The 20,378-nt window shown below is 41.7% G+C and overlaps 1 protein-coding gene across 6 annotated transcripts in view; it reads right to left on the reverse strand.

Annotated features, from left to right (window-relative positions):
- REPS2 (RALBP1 associated Eps domain containing 2) overlaps positions 1-20,378 on the reverse strand; it is a 233,760-nt gene that overhangs the window by 58,507 nt on the left and 154,875 nt on the right. For all 6 annotated transcript variants that reach the window (XM_027095715.1, XM_027095714.1, XM_027095710.1 and 3 more), the window contains one exon: positions 5,179-5,240. In XM_027095715.1, coding sequence (XP_026951516.1) covers positions 5,179-5,240 — 62 coding nt within the window. The remainder of the gene's footprint in view (positions 1-5,178; positions 5,241-20,378) is intronic.

A 20,378-nucleotide genomic window follows, 5' to 3' on the forward strand; every position in this document is an offset into this window, starting at 1 on the left:
AGTCTTCCCTTGCAAATTAAATGAAGAGAGTATTTTATATCAACTTGTATCTAAGAAATTTGGCTTTGAAGTAAAGCGGCATGCCCAGCATATCCCTACTGGATTCAGTACAGCCTTAGAGACCTGATCCTAGCCAGATGGCAAAGTCAGATGACACATTAGCTGAATGGACTATGGAGTCCTTTCAAGGCCATCTGTGTTCATGGCTAGTCCTTCACAACAGTACACAGAGGACTGGAGGCACACAGCGACTAGTCATTCCAGCAAGACCTTCCCATCATGCCCCCTGACCCTGCTGAAATCAGTTATCACCAGAAGCCCGGGACCCCCAGGACATTCATTGTGATCAGGGTCCCTGTCCCCACAGGGTCTGGATATATCCCCTAACCGGACTTCGTGTCTCCCACCCTCCCCAGCTTGAGAAAGCCTCCCACCGTGCCCTTTAAGAACTCGCGGTGGAGCATCAACAGATCCCCTATATTCTCAACTTCTTCTTTGAACATTCCTTCCTCTCACCTTAATCCAGTGCCTCTCAATCCTGACTGCACTTCAGAATCACCTGGGGAGCTTCTACAAACTCCTCAGTAGGTTGCAAGCTCCCCCAAACGATGCTGGTGTCCGCAAGGGTGAGCGCTGCTGTGCTGAGTGACACCCTGTGCTGTCCCCTCAGCAGCTGCTCCCCAGACAGAACTCTCTCATCGGGGGCCTTTCCTCTCCCACAGCTCTGGCACCACCGGGACTAAAGTGAGCAGGCTGGCTGCTCTTCACTGCCACCTCCGAACATGAAATCTCTCTCGTCTAAAACCTCCTAGCTTTCCAAATTGCGGGCAGTTCCTCCAACACACAGGGACCTCTTGTACACCTGTTTCTTTGCATTTGCTTTTTCTCTACAGTAATGTTCTGAACCCCTCAGCCATTAAAAAGAAAAGTTCTCTTGATTCTGTAAAACTCATTTCACTGGTAACCTTGGCCCTTGCATGAAGCCCTCTTGGTCTCTCTGAGCTTAGAAGTATTGCTAAAATGCTTCCTTCATAGCACTTTCATCCCACAATGCTATTGTAGTGCTCACTGCATTGCTCGCGAAGAGCACTTGCCGTTATAAAGTGAGAAATTAGTGGTATAAGTAGGAAAATTCGGAGCACATGAGTCTATAGGGAGCTGCAATTCATCAAATGTGGTGCTAACACAAAACTGAAAATATTATCCTTTGGACCAAAAAAAAAATCTCCTCTTTATTAAAGATAACTACACTGAAGCTGTGGCTCTATCACAATTGCTATAAGAAATCTGGCCCGAGATCAACACTATTAAAGGGATTTGGCTATTGAAGTACCACACAGGCCCCGAGCAGCAAACAGACCTACAGGACAAGCACCAACCCTGTGAATGGCATTTTACTCAGTTCATATGCACACAATGAGCTAATAAGTTTAACTAACTCTCATTTTAACACTGCTCCATATGAAACAGTTACCTCTAATTGCTTTTTAATCATTTACACTATGAATCAGTCTTTTAAAAAAAAAAGTGTCACCTCTGGCCTCTAGCCTGAGCCAAAATACTACACCCTGCTCTCCGGCCTGTCCACAGGAAAACGTGGGACCAAAACATTTGATTCTTTATATGCTCACTTGGTCCTTCTTGATCTTACCTATATAGCATGAAAAATAAGATCAGTTTCTTTGAATTTATTCCTTTTCCTAACTCCAAGGCCCCATTTGTATAACTTAATCCAGATGTTCATACCATGGTGGTGCCTGGTCTAAGTAAGGGCCAGTGAGGCTGCATTTTATGCTGAAAACCTAAATCTCATCTCTCACTTGATAAAATTAGAGACAGACTTTTGGTGTATGTATGTATGTATCTATCTATCTGTATGTATATATATATATATATATATATATATCTTTGTGCACGTATCTGCAACTGTACAAACTCTCTTACATACTTAAAAACTGATAGTGCATTACTGATTGGCCACATAGTTTTTTAAATAGTGTTCCTCTTGGGGGAATAAAATGTTTTCTTTATTATAATCTAGTCTTGCCCGTTTATCAAGTTATATAATATGAAAATGTTAAATCCAAAAACTTTTAATCTTAATCTCTTCTCAAAGCTACTAATAAATACAATGATTTTAACTATACCAGGCTTCCTGGTTTCTCCCCTAAGTACTACAGTTTAAGCCCTACAAAAGAAGTCTCAGTAGTTAAGTATATATATATTTTTTTCCAAAGTCACCTTGATTGTCCATATATACCAAAGAACAGTCAAAAAAATTTTAACATAGCAAAAGAATAACTCAGAGTATTTAAGTTCTCTATAAATAATATTTGTTGCTTTTCTGTTCCTTCTTACTCTCTCATGAGGAAGCAACGAAGAAAACACAACAATTTGAAATCCCAAGCTAACGTGTGGTAAACTTTCTTTTTCATTTTCACCTCTTTTAGGGAAACCTATTGGCATAAGATATAAAAATTTAACTTTAATCACATAATATATAGATGAGGTGACAGATTAAAGATGTTTGGAAATGTTCTTACCAATACCTTAAGGCTGGTGTATAATCATGTGCTACGCCCTCAGGATATTAACAGTATTTTATAAATAAAGGGATGAATGGTCACAAGCTAGAAAGCTGCCAGCTTTAACAAAATTGAGCAGGTTGGGGCTTCCCTGGTGGCACAGTGGTTGAGAGTCCGCCTGCCGATGCAGGGGACATGGGTTCGTGCCCCGGTCCGGGAAGATCCCACGTACCGTGGAGCGGCTGGGCCTGTGAGCCATGGCCGCTGAGCCTGCGCGTCCAGAGCCTGTGCTCTGCAACGGGAGAGGCCACAATAGTGAGAGGCCCGCGTACCACAAAAAAAAAAAAAAAAAAAAATTGACCAGGTTGCTTTACTGTAAGACTTCAAAGCCCTTAATGAGCTGGCGTGCACTGCAAATCTCCCAGAGCAGGTACAGAGGCAGCAAATCTGTCTTACCACACAGCCCTATTAATATCTCCCAGGAGAAGGCTTCATCACAAGTAGTTTGGGAAAGACTGAAACATATAGGTGCTCCATACAGATGGTTAGGTGACTTTCTCCTGGGGCCAACAGTAGGAATTTGACACGGCACAAAGACTAAACACCACCATGTGTGGATCAGCCAGGACTTCCTCTGTTGACCGTGTGTGTCCCACGTACAGTGGGCGAGGAGGGGAGTGTAGGGGAGCGAAGTGGTGGAGGGCTCTTCTGCCTGCTTTTCGTACACACCTGTTTCTATAGTCTGAAAACTCCATAGTTAGGCAGCTGAGCTGGAGGCTTGGGCGGAGTGCTAGGCTCACTGTTTATACATTGTGATGGGAAATCTGATAGACAAACAAGCAGTCTCTTTCGTTAACAGTTGACTTCAGAATTCCCAGGTCCCCACCAGCTCCTCAGTCACCAAGCCCCAGAGCAGGCAGGAAGCCCACCTAGAGCAGCTCAGATGAGGACTGCTGATAGCGGCAGCACGGTTCACAACCGGGAACTAACTACTGTCACTTGTGCAGCAGGAGAAACATAAGGAGGTTGGTCACAAAAGCCCTTTCAGACAAGTGTTCCAAGCATTCATCCAGGTGGCTCCCAAGTCCTGGTCTGAAACCAGCAGCTGGTAGATAAGCACCTCCGGAACGCCCACTAATGTTGCTGTGACAGGCTTGCTGTTGGTGTAAATCAGGAGCATCAGCTCATCTAGGTCCTCCTGGGGGACATGGTGAAAGCCTCAACTGCCAGCGCAATGGAGCCCTGTCTTCCTGTACACACGGATACTTTGACTCCAACAATGGGAAGGGGGAGGAAGCTTCAGGAGATGGACCTTGGCTCTGTTTACTAGCTATGTCACCTTGGGTAACTTGCTTAACCCCTGTATGCTTCAACTTCTTCATCTGTTTTTTTTTGGTTTTTTTTAAGGTTAATATTTATACCTACACTTCATAGGGTTTTTGTGAAGATTAAATAATGCATTGAAAGCACTTAGCACAAATGCGTGCTCTACTATAGATGCTCAGTAAACACAGCTAATAATTTAAATGAGTAGAAATCACAGGCAAGGAAGGGCAAGGATGGAACTAAAGCTTGGCAGTAGTAAATAGCAGGGACTCAATAAACACTTGTTGACTGGTTAATTAACCTCTCGTAAAGCTAACACTGGAATATTGAAAAAACGGTTCTCACTTATTTATATGTGGGTCAGGAGGAAGAGGGGTTTAATTACCCTTCAAACTGAAGGAGGAAGCCCATGTCTCATGGTATTTGCATCTCGAGGTTGAGTGGACACTAAAGACCACCTAATTCTCTAAAAGAAGGACAAGCCAATGTTTAAAGTGGTTTCAGTGACTCAGCGAGTCCTGAGATGCACCATATGGAAACGTCTGCTCTGAACTACCCAGAGCAATGAGGTAGAAACTGGGTCGCTTTATAGAGAAATTTCTCAACATTTCCTGCCCAAAGTCAGAGAGAGTCTTTAAAGATAGTTTCTTCAGGAGCAATTAATGAAAGGAAGGATCTGTAGCACTCTTTACCACACTCCACGGATTTGCTGTTTTGCTTCTCATTTTCAACTCTACAAAGAGTGTTCATGTAAAAGGCCATAGTAGCACACGTCAACAAGGCGGAATTGATTCACAGGTGAAACAGATTCGGGTGATACAGTCTCCCAACGCTGCTGATTCAGCTTTTTGTCCCGAAGGAAAATACCATCCTAAAAAAAGCACTGTGGGCGCACTAACTCCATGCTGAGGACCATTTATTTTTAGTTTATGCAGAATTAACACAGCTCCTAAAACACTGAGGAAAATATAGGCACTCAGACTGCACATACTACACAGAAAAGCCACGTTCCCCAGCACCAATCGGAGAGGCACCCCTTCTGCTCCTCTCTCTGTAATGAAGACCACATGCAACCCTCTACAGCCAAGACTGAACTGTTTCACACATTTGCTTGGTTGCTTATTGAGGAAACTGTCCCCTTTCCACATGAGGCTGGGGGCTGGCTGGATAGGAAGAAATTCAACCCCACTCTGCTCTCCCGGTCCAGTCCAGACATCATCTTGGGAACCTGACCAGCCAGTTCTGTGGTGATCAACCCTCGCAAAGGAACCACAGTGGGAGGACAACTGCCTACTGACAGTTCTCAGAAACCAACGTCGTCTCCTACCTGCGATGGACAAGGTCTCGGAGGAAGTGCGGGTGGTGGAGGTAACAATCCTGACTTAGAAGCTGAAAAGAAAAATACACACTGTTAAGGACCACCGAAAACAACACACAGCACTCTTCCACTTGTTAACTGGGAAGAGCTATCGCATTTAACAATTTTAAATTTTTAAAATCTATCTGAGGGCTTTTTTTTCCTTAAAAAAAAAATGAGTACATGCTATTTCCAATCCCTTTTTCATTTTCCTCCTATCCAAAATCCAAATATCTATATAGGCTGTTGTGATTAAGACAGTGTAAAACAGTAAGGAAATGACACTCTTTGATCAAAAGACTGGAACCCAGCATGGGAAGGACAGTCAATCCCCAATTAATCTGATGTTAATTATTTAGTTTCAAATACTCTAGGCCCTTTGACTCCTCTCCTATTTCTCCCAAGCTCTCAGCCATTACACTGCTCATTAGCTTGAGTTGGGAGCCAGAAATCCAGAATCCCAACAAGGCAGCACTGCTGCCCTGTGAGTGGGTCTGAGAGCAGTAGGAGAGGCTGCAAATGATGGACTAAAATGATATTTAGGGATTCTTCAAAGATCTCAATTTCCTTTTCGCCCTCTGATCCTTATTATCAGGGATAATTAAATCTGTTTCTAAAAAAATCTGGCCCCATTTGAAGCATCTTCTGAAAGAAAGTTTCATTCTAACCTTTTAAAAAATTTTTGTGAGATGCAGAGAAAGCTGGAGTTAAGCCAAGAATGTCTGAGTTGTAATTTAACAATGAAAACAAACATCTGCTATCGAATTATAAATAAGGCCCATGATCACACGCAAGAAATAAGTTTATCATCACACACTGGCCAAGTTAAACCACATTCTTTACAAACTCCTTAGAAAAGCACACCATGCTCTATATAACTACATGCAGTTTATTTCCAAATCTGTAATATGTGGCCTAATATTTAAACAACTTTCTATGCCTTAAAAATAATTCATACCCTTTCTCCTGCTGCCAGGACAGGAACTCAGCTCTGTGTTTCCTTGGCAGATTGCGATTCCACTGGGCACGTAGATCTTGGGCTGCGGTTCACCGCACACCCACTACACTCCAGGTGCCCAGGCAGGGCTCCTTAGACCATCCACCATGTGGCTGACATGGTCTTGGTGCTCCAGCCTGCTGTGAGGCTTGACGCTCCCAGGTAGCAGAGCCGAGTTCAGGACACTGGTCCACCAGACCTCTCAGCCCCATGTAATATCAATCAGCAAGAGCTCTCCCAGAGATCTTCGTCTCAACACTAAGACCCAGCTCCACCCAATGGCCAGCAAGCTCCAGTGCTGGACGCCGCATGCCAAACAACTAGCAAGACAGGAACACAGCCCCACCCATCAGCAGAGAGGCTGCCTAAAATCATACTAAGTTCACAGACACCCCAAAACACACCACCGGATGCAGCCCTGCCCACCAGAAAGACAAGATCCAGCCTCACCCACCAGAACACAGGCACTAGTCCCCTCCACCAGCAAGCCTACACAACCCACAGAACCAACCTCAACCACTGGGGGCAGACATCAAAAACAACAGGAAGTACGAACCTGCAGACTGCGAAAAGGAGACCCCAAACACAGAAAGTTAAGCAAAATGAGAAAACAGAGAAACACACAGCAGAAGAAAGAGCAAGGTAAACACCCATCAGACCAAACAAATGAACAGGAAATAGGCAGTCTACCTGAAAAAGAATTCAGAGGAATGACAGTAAAGATGATGCAAAATCTTGGAAACAGAATGGAGAAAATATAAGAAACATTTAACAAGAACCTAGAAGAACTAAAGAGCAAACAAACAATGATGAACAACACAATAAATGAAATTAAAAATTCTCTAGAAGGAATCAAAAACAGAATAACTGAGGCAGAAGAACGGATAAGTGACCTGGAAGATAAAATAGTGGAAAAAACTACCACAGACCAGAATAAAGAAAAAAAAATGAAAAGAATTGAGGAGAGTCTCACAGACCTCTGGGGCAACATTAAATGCACCAACATTCGAATTATAGGGGTGCCAGAAGAAGAAGAGAAAAGGAAAGGGACTGAGAAAATATTTGAAGAGATTATAGTTGAAAACTTCCCTAATATGGGAAAGGAAATGGCCAATCAAATCCAGGAAGCACAGAGAGTCCCATACAGGATAAATCCAAGAGGAAACATGCCAACACACATACTAATCAAACTATCAAAAATTAAATACATGGGCTCCCTGGGTGGCAGAGTGGTTAAGAATCTGCCTGCCAATGCAAGGAACACGGGTTCGAGCCCTGGCCCGGGAAGATCCCACATGCCGTGGAGCAAATAAGCCCATGCACAACTACTGAAGACTGTGTGCCTAGAGCCCGTGCTCTGCAAAATGAGAAGCCACGACAACGAGAATCCCATGCACCGCAAAGAAGAGCAGCCCCCGCTCACTACAACTAGAGGAAACGCGCACACAGCAACGAGGACCCAAGAGAGCCAAAAATAAATAAATAAATACATTTTTTTTAATTAAGTACAAAGAAAAAATATTAAAAACAGCAAGGGAAAAACAACAAATAAAATACAAGGGAATCCCCATAAGGTTAACAGCTGATCTTTCAGCAGAAACTCTGCAAGCCAGAAGGGACTGGCAGGACATATTTAAAGTGATGAAAGGGAAAAAACTACAAACCAAGATTACTCTACCCAGCAAGGTTCTCATTCAGATTCCATGGAGAAATTAAAACCTTTACAGACAAGCAAAAGCTAAGAGAATTCAGCACCACCAAACCAGCTTTACAACAAATGCTAAAGGAACTTCTCAAGGCAGGAAGCACAAGAGAAGGAAAAGACCTATAATAACAAGCCCAAAACAATTAAGAAAATGGGAATAGGAACATACATATCAATAATTACCTTAAATGTAAAGGGATTAAATGCTCCAACCAAAAGACTGGCTGAATGCATACAAAAACAAGACCCATGTATATGCTGTCTACAAGAGACCCACTTCAGACCTTGGGACACATACAGACTGAAAGTGAGGGGATGGAAAAAGATATTCCATGCAAACGGAAATCAAAAGAAAGCTGGAGTAGCAATACTCATATCAGATGAAATAGACTTTAAAATAAAGAATGTTACAAGAGACAAGGAAGGACACTGCATAATGATCAAGGGATCAATCCAAGGAGAAGATATAACAATTGTAAATATTCATGCACGCAACATAGGAGCACCTCAATACACAAAGCAAATGCTAACAGCCATAAACGGGGAAATACACAGTAACACAATCATAACAGGGGACTTTAACACCCCACTTTCACCAATGGACAGATCATGCAAAATGAAAATAAACACGGCAACACAAGCTTTAAATGATACATTAAACAAGATGGACTTAATGGATATTTATAGGACAATCCATCCCAAAACAACAGAATACACTTTCTTCTCAAGTGCTCATGGAACATTCTCCAGGATAGATCATACCTTGGGTCACAAATCAAGCCTTGGTCAATTTAAGAAAACTGAAATCCTATCAAGTATCTTTTCAGACCACAACGCTATGAGACTAGATATCAATTACAGGAAAAAATCTGTAAAAAACACAAACACATGGAGGCTAAACAATAAACCTAGAAACAAATGACAATGATAACATGACGACCCAAAACCTATGGGATGCAGCAGAAGCAGTTCTAAGAGGGAAGTTTCGAGCAATACAATCCTATCTCAAGACACAAGAAAAATCTCAAATAAACAACCTAACCTTACACCTAAAACAATTAGAGAAAGAAGAACAAAAAACCCCAAAGTTAGCAGAAAGAAAGAAATCATAAAGATCAGATCAGAAATAAATGAAAAAAATGAAGAAAACAATAGCAAAGATCAATAAAACTAAAAGCTGGTTCTTTGAGAAGATAAACAAAATTCATAAACCATTAGCCAGACTCATCAAGACAAAAAGGGAGAAGACTCAAATCAACAGAATTAGAAATGAAAAAGGAGAAGTAACAACTGACACTGCAAAAATACAAAGGATCATGAGAGATTACTACAAGTAACAATATGCCAATAAAAAGGACAACGAGGAAGAAATGGACAAATTCTTAGAAAAGCACAATCTTCCAAGACTGAACCAGGAAGAAATAGAAAATATAAACAGACTAATCACAATCACTGAAGTTGAAACTGTGATTAAAAATCTTCCAGCAAACAAAAGCCCAGGACCAGATGGCTTCACAGGCGAATTCTACCAAACGTTTAGAGAAGAGCTCATACCTATCCTTCTCAAACTCTTCCAAAATATAGCAGAGGGAGGAAAAACCCCAAACTCATTCTACGAGGCCACCATCACCCTGATACCAAAACCAGACAAAGATGTCACAAAGAAGAAAACTACAAGCCAGGGCTTCCCTGGTGGCGCAGTGGTTGGGAGTCCGCCTGCCGATGCAGGGGACACGGGTTTGTTCCCTGGTCCCGGAGGATCCCACATGCCGCGGAGTGGCTGGGCCCGTGAGCCATGGCCCCTGAGCCTGCGTGTCAGGAGCCTGTGCTCTGCAACGGGAGAGGCCACGACAGTGAGAGGCCCGTGTACCGCAAAAAAAAACAAACAAACAAACAAAAAAAACTACAAGCCAATATCAGTGATGAACATAGATGCAAAAATCCTCAGCAAAATACTAGCAAACAGAATCCAACAACACATTAAAAGGATCATACACCAAGATCCAGTGGGGAAGGATCATACACCATGATCCAGTGGGGTATATCCCAGGAATGCAAGGATTTTTCAATATACGCAAATCAATCAATGATACACCATATTAACAAACTGAAGGATAAAAACCATATGATCATCTCAGGAGACGCAGAAAAAACTTTTGACAAAATTCAACACCCATGGGCTTCCCTGGTGGCACAGTCGTTGAGAGTCCGCCTGCCGGTGCAGGGAACACAGGTTCATGCCTCGGTCCGTGAAGATCCCACATGCCGCGAAGCAGCTGAGCCCGTGAGCCATGGCCACTGAGCCTGTGCGTCCGGAGCCTGTGCTCCGCAACAGGAGAGGCCACAACGGTGAGAGGCCCGCGTACAAAAAAAAGAACAAAACACCCATTTATGAAAAAAATGCTCCAGAAAGTAGGCATAGAGGGAACTTACCTCAACATAATAAAGGCCAGGGCTTCCCTGGTGGTGCAGTAGTTTAAGGGTCCACCTGCCGACGTGGGGGACACAGGTTCGTGCCCCGGTCCGGGAAGATCCCACATGCCGCAGAGCGGCTGGGCCCGTGAGCCATGGCCGCTGAGCCTGCGCGTCTGGAGCCTGTGCTCCACAACGGGGGAGGCCACAACAGTGAGAGGCCCACATACCGCAAAAAAATAAAAAATAAAGGCCATATACGACAAACCCACAGCCAACAAAATTCTCAATGGTGAGAAACTGAAACCATTTCCACTAAGATCAGGAACAAGACAAGGTTGCCCACTGTCACCACTGTCATTCAACATAGTTTTGGAAGTTTTAGCCACAGCAATCAGAGAAGAAAAAGAAATAAAAGGAATCCACATCGGAAAAGAAGAAGTAAAACTGTCACTGTCTGCAGATGACATGATACTTATAAACAGAGAATCCTAAAGATGCTAACAGAAAACTACTAGAGCTAATCAATGAATTTGGTAAAGTAGCAGGATACAAAATTAATGCACAGAAATCTCTTTCATTCCTATATACTAGTGATGAAAAATCTGAAAGAGAAATTAAGGAAACACTCCCATTTACCACTGCAAGAAAAAGAATAAAATACCTAGGAATAAACCTACCTAAGGAGACAAAAGAACTGTATGCAGAAAACTATAAGACACTGATGAAAGACATTAAAGATGATACAAACAGATGGGGAGACTTACCATGTTCTCGGATTGGAAGAATCAACATTGAGAAAATAACTATACTACCCAAAGCAATCTACAGATTCAATGCAATCCCTATTAAACGAACAATGGCATTTTTCACAGAACTAGAACAAAAAATCTCACAATTTGTATGGAAACACCAAAGACCTGAAGAGCCAAAGCAATCTTGAGAATGAAAAACGGAGCTGGAGGAATCAGGCTCCCTGACTTCAGACTATACTACAAAGCTACAGTAATCAAGACAGTATGGTACTGGCACAAAAACAGAAATATAGATCAATGGAACAGGACAGAAAGCCCACAGATAAACCCATGCACATATGGTCACCTTGTCTTTGATAAAGGAGGAAAGAATATACAATGGAGAAAAGACAGCCTCTTCGATAAGTGGTGCTGGGAAAACTGGACAGCTACATTAAAAGAATGAAATTAGAACACTCCCTAACACTGTATATAAAAATAAACTCAAAATGGATTAAAGACCTAAATGTAAGGCCAGACACTATAAAATCCTTAGAGGAAAACATAGGCAGAACACTATGACATAAATCACAGCAAGGTCCTTTTTGACCCACCTCCTAGAGAAATGGAAATAAAAACAAAAATAAACAAATGAGACCTAATGAGACTTAAAAGCTTTTGCACAGCAAAGGAAAACGTAAACAAGACGAAAAGACAACCCTCAGAATGGGAGAAAATATATGCAAACGAACCAACTGACAAAGGATTAACCTGCAAAATATACAAGCAGCTCATGCAGCTCAATATCAAAAAAACAAACAGCCCAATCCAAAAATGGGCAGAAGACCTAAACAGACATTTCTCCAAAGAAGATATACAGTTTGCCAACAAACACATGAAAGGATGCTCAACATCACTAATTATTAGAGAAATGCAAATCAAAACTACAATGAGGTATCACCTCACACTGGTCAGAATGGCCATCATCAAAAAATCTACAAACAATAAATGCTGGAGAGGGTGTGGAGAAAGGGGAACCCTCTTGCACTGTTGGTGGGAATGTAAATTTATACAGCCACTATGGAAAACAGTATGGAGATTCCTTAAAAAACTAAAAATAAGGGACTTCCCTGGTGGCACAGTGGTTAAGAATCTGCCTGCCAATGCAGGGGACACAAGTTCAAGCCCTGGTCACGAAGATCCCACATGCCACGGAGCAACTAAGCCCATGCGCCACAACTACTGAGCCTGTGCTCTAGAGCCCATGAGCCACAACTACTGAGCCCACGCGCCACAGTACTGAAGGCTACGCACCTAGAGCCTGTGCTCTGCAACAAGAGAAGCTACTGCATTGAGAAGCCCGTGCACCACAACTAAGAGTAGCCTCCGCCCACTGCAACTAGAGAAAGCCCACGCACAGCAACAAAGGCCCAATGCAGCCAAAAATAAATTAATTAATTGAAAAACAAAACAAACAAACAAAAAAACTAAAAATAGAACTACCATATGATCCAGCAATCCCACTACTGGGCATATACCCTGAGAAAACCATAATTCAAAAAGAGTCATGTACCACAATGTTCACTGCAGCTCTATTTACAATAGCCAGGACACGGAAGCAACCTAAGTGTTCATCGACAGACGAATGGATAAAGAAGATGTGGCACATATATACAATGGAATATTACTCGGCCATAAAAAGAAATAAAATTGAGTTATTTGTAGTGAGGTGGATGGACCTAGAGTCTGTCATACAGAGTGAAGTAAGTCAGAAAAAGAAAAACAAATACCATATGCTAACACATATATATGGAATGTAAAAAAAAATGGTTCTGAAGAACCTAGGGGCAGGACAGGAATAAAGATGCAGACACAGAGAATGGACTTGAGGACACGGGGAGGGGGAAGGGTAAGCTGGGACAAAGTGAGAGTGGCATGGACATATATACGCTACCAAATGTAAAACTGATAGCTAGTGGGAAGCAGCTGCATCACACAGGGAGATCAGCTCGGTGCTTTGTGACCACCTAGAGGGGTGGGATAGGGAGGGTGGGAGGGAGATGCAAGAGGGAGGGGATATGGGGATATATGTATACATATAGCTGATTGTTATACAGCAGAAACTAACACAGCATTGTAAAGCAATTATTCTCCAATAAAGATGTTAAGAAAATAATTATTCAGATAACAAAAAAATAAAATAAAATAAATCATAGCAATGTGCCAAGAACATAAAGGTTTTTGCATATCACTTTTGATTTGACCCAGCTAGATCAGACGAGCTAGAAGGTGGAGCTCAGGGCTTTCCACAAAGGTAACTCAGAGTAATTTCATAGAGATTTTCCTCCTGAGTCAGTGCATGGATGTGGTACAACCATGTTGGCCCATCAGTGATTTCTCTCAATCTGTCTTTCATTAACATTTATGAAACACATCAGTGAGTCAAAACTCCAGAGGTGGTGAGACCTTGAACAGCCTTCGGTAACAAAGCATGTAGCAAGAGAGAATGACAAAAGCCTCAGGAATTATCCACCTCAGGGCCCCCACTCTATAGGTCCTCATGTATTGGGCCTTTAAATTACGGGTTACTTTAAAAATAAAATGAAAAAACCAACAAAACACAAAATTTATGCTTGCTTTTAAAGGAGAGGTCTTGCACCAGAATGAAGTGTATGTTAAAACAACCCTTCAGGGCTTCCCTGGTGGCGCAGTGGTTGAGAGTCCGCCTGCTGCTGCAGGGGACACAGGTTCGTGCCCCGGTCCGGGAGGATCACACCTGCCGAGGAGCGGCTGGGCCTGTGAGCCACAGCCGCTGGGCCTGCGCGTCCAGAGCCTGTGCTCTGCAGCGGGAGAGGCCACAAGGGTGAGAGGCCCACGTACCGCAAAAAAAAAAAAAAAAAAAAAAGCAACCCTTCATTAACAAAAGAGGACTAAGAAGCAATAAGCCATTTAATTAAATGACTTCTGATTCCAGCCAAGATGGACTAACAGAGGCCACATTCACCCTCCCCTTTTCAACAGCCAGAAACAAACATATAGATGTTTTTTATATAAAACAAACAGTTCTTAAGACACCAGAAAATCAGGCAACAAAAGACAGTGATCCCTGAGAGACAGGAAACAAACCAGGTGAGCTCTGTGACTCACTGTCCCTGCTGACAGCCCTGCGAGTTACTAGAAACAGAACCTGCCTCCAGATTCACATCTGATTAATTTCATTTTTACTATTATTTTTCAAAACAAATGCGCTGTATTTGTAAAAGATGATGTAAGGGTATGTTGTGAATATACTTTGGGGTAAAATTACATCATAAATATTAACAGCAGTTTTCTTTCCTCTTTCCAGTACCTTTATCTATTTCTTCCTTACCTGGCTACAGCACCTACTATAGAGTCAAATAACGGTGACATGAGCATTCTTGTCTTCTCTTGATCTCAAAGCTAAGGCTTTCACTATTTCACCATTAAGTATGGCATTTGCTGTAGGTTTGTTGTAGATACCCCTTAATGGATTACAAAAATTCCCATTTATTTTGAGACTTTTTTTCATGATAACTTCATTGTCAAATTTTAACCAAAGCCACATCTCTATCTGTTGAGGTGATGGTATGATTTTTTCCCTTATGATTTATTAATATGGTAAATTACACTATGAATTTCTTAATATTAAAACACTCTTGCAGACCTAGGATAATCCCAACTTGGTCAGGTTTTTCTATCTGCTAGATTTAGTTGGCTAATACTTTGTTTAGGATTTTTGCAACTATATTCATGAGTTCGACTGACAAGTCAGTTTCCTTTGATATGCTCGATTCGGCTGGAGAGTGTTCCCCCTGTCTATGCTCTGGAATAGGTTGTATGAGATCGAAAATTGTTGTTGTTGTTGAATGTGAGGTAAAACATGACAGCAGAGCCATCCGGGCCTCAGTTTTCTTTGAAATGAGATTTTTAATGATTTCACTTCTCTAACTATTACAGGATTATTCAGACTTTCTAATTCTTGTCAGTGTTGATAAATGATATTTTTCTAGACATTTATTCATTTTCTCTAATAAATTTTCATATTTACTGCCATAAAGGTGTTCAAACCCCCCTTATCGTCTTAATCTCTGCATATGTAATTTTCTTTTTCCATTCCTAATACCATTTATGTCATCACTCTAGTTTTCTTTCATCAATCTCACCTGACATTTGTCAAGTTTTAGTACTCTTCGAAAAGCCAACCTTTAACTTTTTTGAGCCTCTGAATTACATGCTTCTCTTCTGTTCAATTCGTGTCTGCTCATCTCCTTCCGTTTACTTTCTTTGGGCTCATCCTATTGTTCTTTTTCTAGCTTAAATTGGTTGCTTGGCTCATTAACTTCCAGCTTTTCTTCTTTTCTAACGTAAACATTTAGGGTTATAAACTTTCTTCCAAGTATCTCTTTAATATACTCCCATAGCTTTTGATATGTGATACCATTCAGTTTTTAAATTTTCCTGATTTCCATTACAATTTCTTTCATGATAATACCTTGTGTCTGAAGTTCATCCTTTAGAATTTCCTTTATTGAGAGCCCATTAGTAGCAAGCTTAGTCGTTTTAACTAAAAACTCTTTATTTTGCCCTCATTCTTGAAAGGTGATTTCACTGAGTACAGAATTCTAGACTGATAGCTATTTTCTCCCAGCACATTGAAAATAACATTTCACTGTCTTCTGGCTTCCATTATTGCTGTTGAGAAGTCAGATGTCAATAGAATCATTGTTTTTGGTAGGTGGTCTGTCTTCACTCTGGTTGCTTTTAAGATCTACTCTTTGTTTTTGGTACCCTGCAGTACCAATCTTAACTTTGCATCTGCATGTGTATTTCTTCACCTACTTTTTCTTTCATAAGCTGCTAAGCGTTGTCAGAATTTCTGAACCATGTGGCATCCCATTAACTTTGGGAAACTGTAAGCGATTCTTCAAATAATCTTTCCACCATTTTCTCTCACCTCTCCTTCTGAAGCTCTTTGTCTAACCGTGAGGTACCCTGGATAATTTTCTATTATCTGCTGTCCAATTAAGCAGTTCCCTCTTCAACTATACTTAATGTCCTGTTAAGCCTGTCTTTCATTTTATTTCAATTACTAAATTTTTCATTTCTGGGAGTTCTATTTGGTCTTTTTTCAAAATGGCTTTTTCATTTTTATAATTGATTGGCTACTTACTCATTTTCTTCATCTCCTTTTCTTTCAATATACTAAACATATTACCTAACACTCTGTGTCTGATAATTCCAAAATCTGAGGGGTTTGTATTTCCTACTGTTTTGTTGCTTCTGTGGGCTCTCTCTCATTGTGTTCCACTTCCTAGAGTGCTTGGCAACCTTTAACTCTGAATGCAACCTTTAATTCTAAACGTTACCTACAGGAATACTTCGGGGCCTAAGCGGGAAGTGGGTTCCTCTTCTATTACTTCTGCCAGAAATCTAAAGGCACTACCAACCCGGGACCACTTTAAACTAAAATCTTGGTTTGATAATGTGTAGGATTCCTAGTTTCTGCTGTCCTGATATTTTGTTAAATGTCCTATAAATACGACTTTTGAGTAAAGATAGTAGTTTGAATGTCTGCAACTAATCTCACTCTTACCTCATCAACAGAACAGTGATGAGAACTGTTAAAATTTTCTTGTTTAAATTGTTTAAATTTGGAATTGGGAAAAAGGATGAGTGATTGATAGCTGAATGAGCAGTAGAGAAGGCAGAGAGTAACCAATTTGGACCAGAGAAGCTTCCAGTTCTCAAGAGCTGGTGACACCAAACTCTTCAAGAAGTAGGGGTAAAATGAGGAAAGTAGGGGCTTCCCTGGTGGCTCAGTGGTTGAGAGTCCGCCTGCCGATGCAGGGGACACAGGTTCGTGCCCCGGTCTGGGAAGATCCCACATGCCGCGGAGCGGCTGGGCCCGTGAGCCATGGCCACTGAGTCTGCGCGTCCGGAGCCTGTGCTCCGCAACGGGAGAGGCCACAACAGTGAGAGGCCCACGTACCGCAAAAAAAAAAAAAAAAAAAAAAATGAGGAAAGTAATGAAAAGTAAAGAAAGTTAACTGATAGGGGATCCTATTTCCCATCCTTCAGGAGAAGGGCGTAGACCCTTGAAGATCTGGTTCCAGCTACACCTCATGCTGTTTTGGGCTTCAGGATCCCTGCTCCTGTGGTCCCTTCTGCCTCTAATGCACCTGGATAACTCAGAATATAGTAAGTGACCAACAAATATTTGTTTGAACTACCATAAGAAAGAACTATACTATTATGCTCCATTCCTACATTTTAAAAAAGCTGATTGAAGGAGTTTAGGAGCAGTTAGATTCTGAGATTTTTCTCACACATTCTGCACAGTTTCAGCCTTTCTCCCACTCCAGAAAAATGCTAGAAATATTTTCTTCTCCAGGGAGGACACAAGGCCCAGGTGAAGGCACAGGGGCCACACTGAAAACAGTAAATGTAGAACTCTGGACGCTGAGACACTTCCAGCCCTCTCCCTATCTGCTCCCAGACTATTTTACCCAGAGACTAGAAAACTGTGCTCCAGGGAATTGGACCAGCCAAGATGGAAGATCTAGATATCAACATCAAGAGATCTCCAAGAAGATGGTTCAGCCAGATCATTCTACCATGACGCCCATGCATGGCAAGTCCCATCCATTTACTCATGAATTCCAATCAGCTTTTTAGCCCCCATTCTTAAATATAAGCAGGTGATGAACTACCACCAGGTATCTGCAGAAAATTTTCTAACCTAAGACAGAGCAATAAAAATAGAAAACAATTGGCCTCAAAGAAACAGATTAGATCTATACAAGGAGAAAAAATTTAATGTTATTAATATCATCAGAATGATTATTCGGTTTAATCCAGAAATATTTAAACATTTACTATGTCCCAGGCACTGTTTAAGGTGCTGGGAAAATATCAGTAGGAAAAAAATACACAGGAAAAAAAGTCTTATCCGCATGAAGCTTATATTTCATTGATAAGACAGATAATGGGGTAGGAGTGAGGGATGAAATTTTTAATACAGTCAACAGGGAAAGCCTCAATAAGAGATAAAAAATGTTATTTGCAAAGATGAAATAATGGGATGTTACTGAAAACAGAATATTCAAAAAATTAAAAAGAGCACTTGGAAATTAAAAACATGACAGCAGAAGAGGAAAAGCTTAATAGAAAGGTTCAAAGTCTAAGGAAATCTCAAAGAAAGTAGGGAAATATCCAAACAAAAGTTCCACAAAAAGAAATAGAGAAAATAGTAATAAATCAATTAACTAGTTCAAGAAAACTTCCCAGAAATGAAGAATATGAGTTTCTAAATTAAAAGAGCTCACGGAGGGACTTCCCAGGTGGTGTAGTGGTTAAGAATCTGCCTGCCAATGCAGGGGACATGGGTTCGAGCCCTGGTCCGAGAAGATCCCACATGCTGCGGAGCACCTAAGCCCGTGCGCCACAACTACTGAGCCTGCGCTCTAGAGCCTACGAGCCACAACTACTGAGCCCGCGAGCCACAACGACTGAAGCCCACATGCCTAGAACCCTTGCTAGAGAAGCCCACGCACCGCAACAAAGAGTAGCCCCCACTCGCCACAACTAGAGAAAGCCCGTGCGCAGCAACGAAGACAAACGCAGCCAAAAATAAATTAATTAAAAAAAAGAGTCACTGTTTTTGAAAAAATAAAAAAATAAAATAAAAGAGCCCACTGAGTACCCAGGACAGTGGAAGAAAACAGACCCATGGCACGGCACATCAACGTGAAATTTCAAAAAACTGGAGTTAGAAGATTCTACTATTTTCCACCAGGGTGTGGGAGAGGAGGGAAGTCTACATACAAAGGATCAGATGTCCAAATGGTTTTAGATTTCTTATTATACCACTGGAAGCTAGAATTCATTGGAGCAGTACCATCAAAATTCTGAAGGAATCTGATTTCCAACCTATGATTATATACCCAAACTAGCAGCCTGCATGATGGTTCAATTAAAGATATTTTTAGACATTCAAGGTCTCAAATTGAGCACCATGTACCCTTTCCAGGAAAGCTACTCAAGGATGTGCTCTACCAAGACAAGAGTAAACCAAGAAAGAGTAAGACATGAGGTACAGGATAAAGGAGATCCAACATGGGAGAAATAGGAAGGGGATCCTTGGATGACAGTATAGGAGAAGCCATGATGAAAACTACATACCAGGCATAGAACATAATCATTTTACATGTCCTCAAAAAGATGAAACTAATACCTGATGTTTCAGAATTTCATAAGAGTAACCTTAGAAAACTGAGGGAGTCTACAGTTGATTCAGGGGAAAGTACACTAAAAAGAAACAAGATGATTATTCACTCCAAAGCAAACAAAAATCTGTGCAGTAGGAAAAGTGAAAAATTTTCTATATGACTACATAGCCATAGTAATAATATAAACACTTAATATTAATCTAACCAAAATGATAATAATACTATATTGGTGGGGTGAAAGAGGGGAAAGGTGACAGGGGAGGGAAGACAGTAAATGACTAAAACTGTAAAGTCAACAAGAGGTTATACAAGTATCTTATTTTGAAATATGAAGGAAATATCAAAATAAGCAACATTAAAAACTCTGTAGCAGGGCCTTCCCTGGTGGCGCAGTGGTTGAGAGTCCACCTGCCGATGCAGGGGACACGGGTTCGTGCCCCGGTCTGGGAAAGATCCCACGTGCCGCAGAGCGGCTGGGCCCGTGAGCCATGGCCGCTGAGCCTGCGCGTCCGGAGCCTGTGCTCCGCAACGGGAGAGGCCACAACAGAGGGAGGCCCGCGTACCGCAAAAAAAAAAAAAAAAAACTCTGTAGCAGAGTGCATTCTCCCAAGTCTTGAGGTAAATCAATGGCCTCGGAGGAACTTCCCACACTTCAGTTTGTCCCGTCAGTTCACCACGGAGCCCTGGCCTTCAACGCCATGGTATCAGGATATCAGCTGTGATTACTCACTTTTGCAGCTTCTTCCCCCTCTTTCCAGAAGTCATGTCCACTGACCCTCAATCAAGAGAAGGGAAAACTAAGAGTTCCCACTCATTCCACTTCACTTCAGATTTGGAGCATCAGTAAGAAATCTCAAGACTAAAAGATCCCACATGCTGCAATGGAGGTCCCACACAGGGCAACAAAGGTCCCCCATGCTGCAGCTAAGACCTGGCGCAGCTAAATAAATATTTTAAAAGAAAGAAATCTTAAGATCTGCCTACTCACACACATGGCTCCTGGAAGGAGGCAGGCAGAGCCAAGAGTGCACCGCCAAGCCTCAGTTTTTCCCTTAGCTGCTACCCTTTCCCCC

The sequence above is a fragment of the Aethalodelphis obliquidens genome, unplaced genomic scaffold, assembly GCF_003676395.1.
Source record: "Aethalodelphis obliquidens isolate GAN/ISIS:26980383/991018 unplaced genomic scaffold, ASM367639v1 scaffold94, whole genome shotgun sequence".
Classification (NCBI taxonomy): Eukaryota; Metazoa; Chordata; class Mammalia; order Artiodactyla; family Delphinidae; genus Aethalodelphis; species Aethalodelphis obliquidens.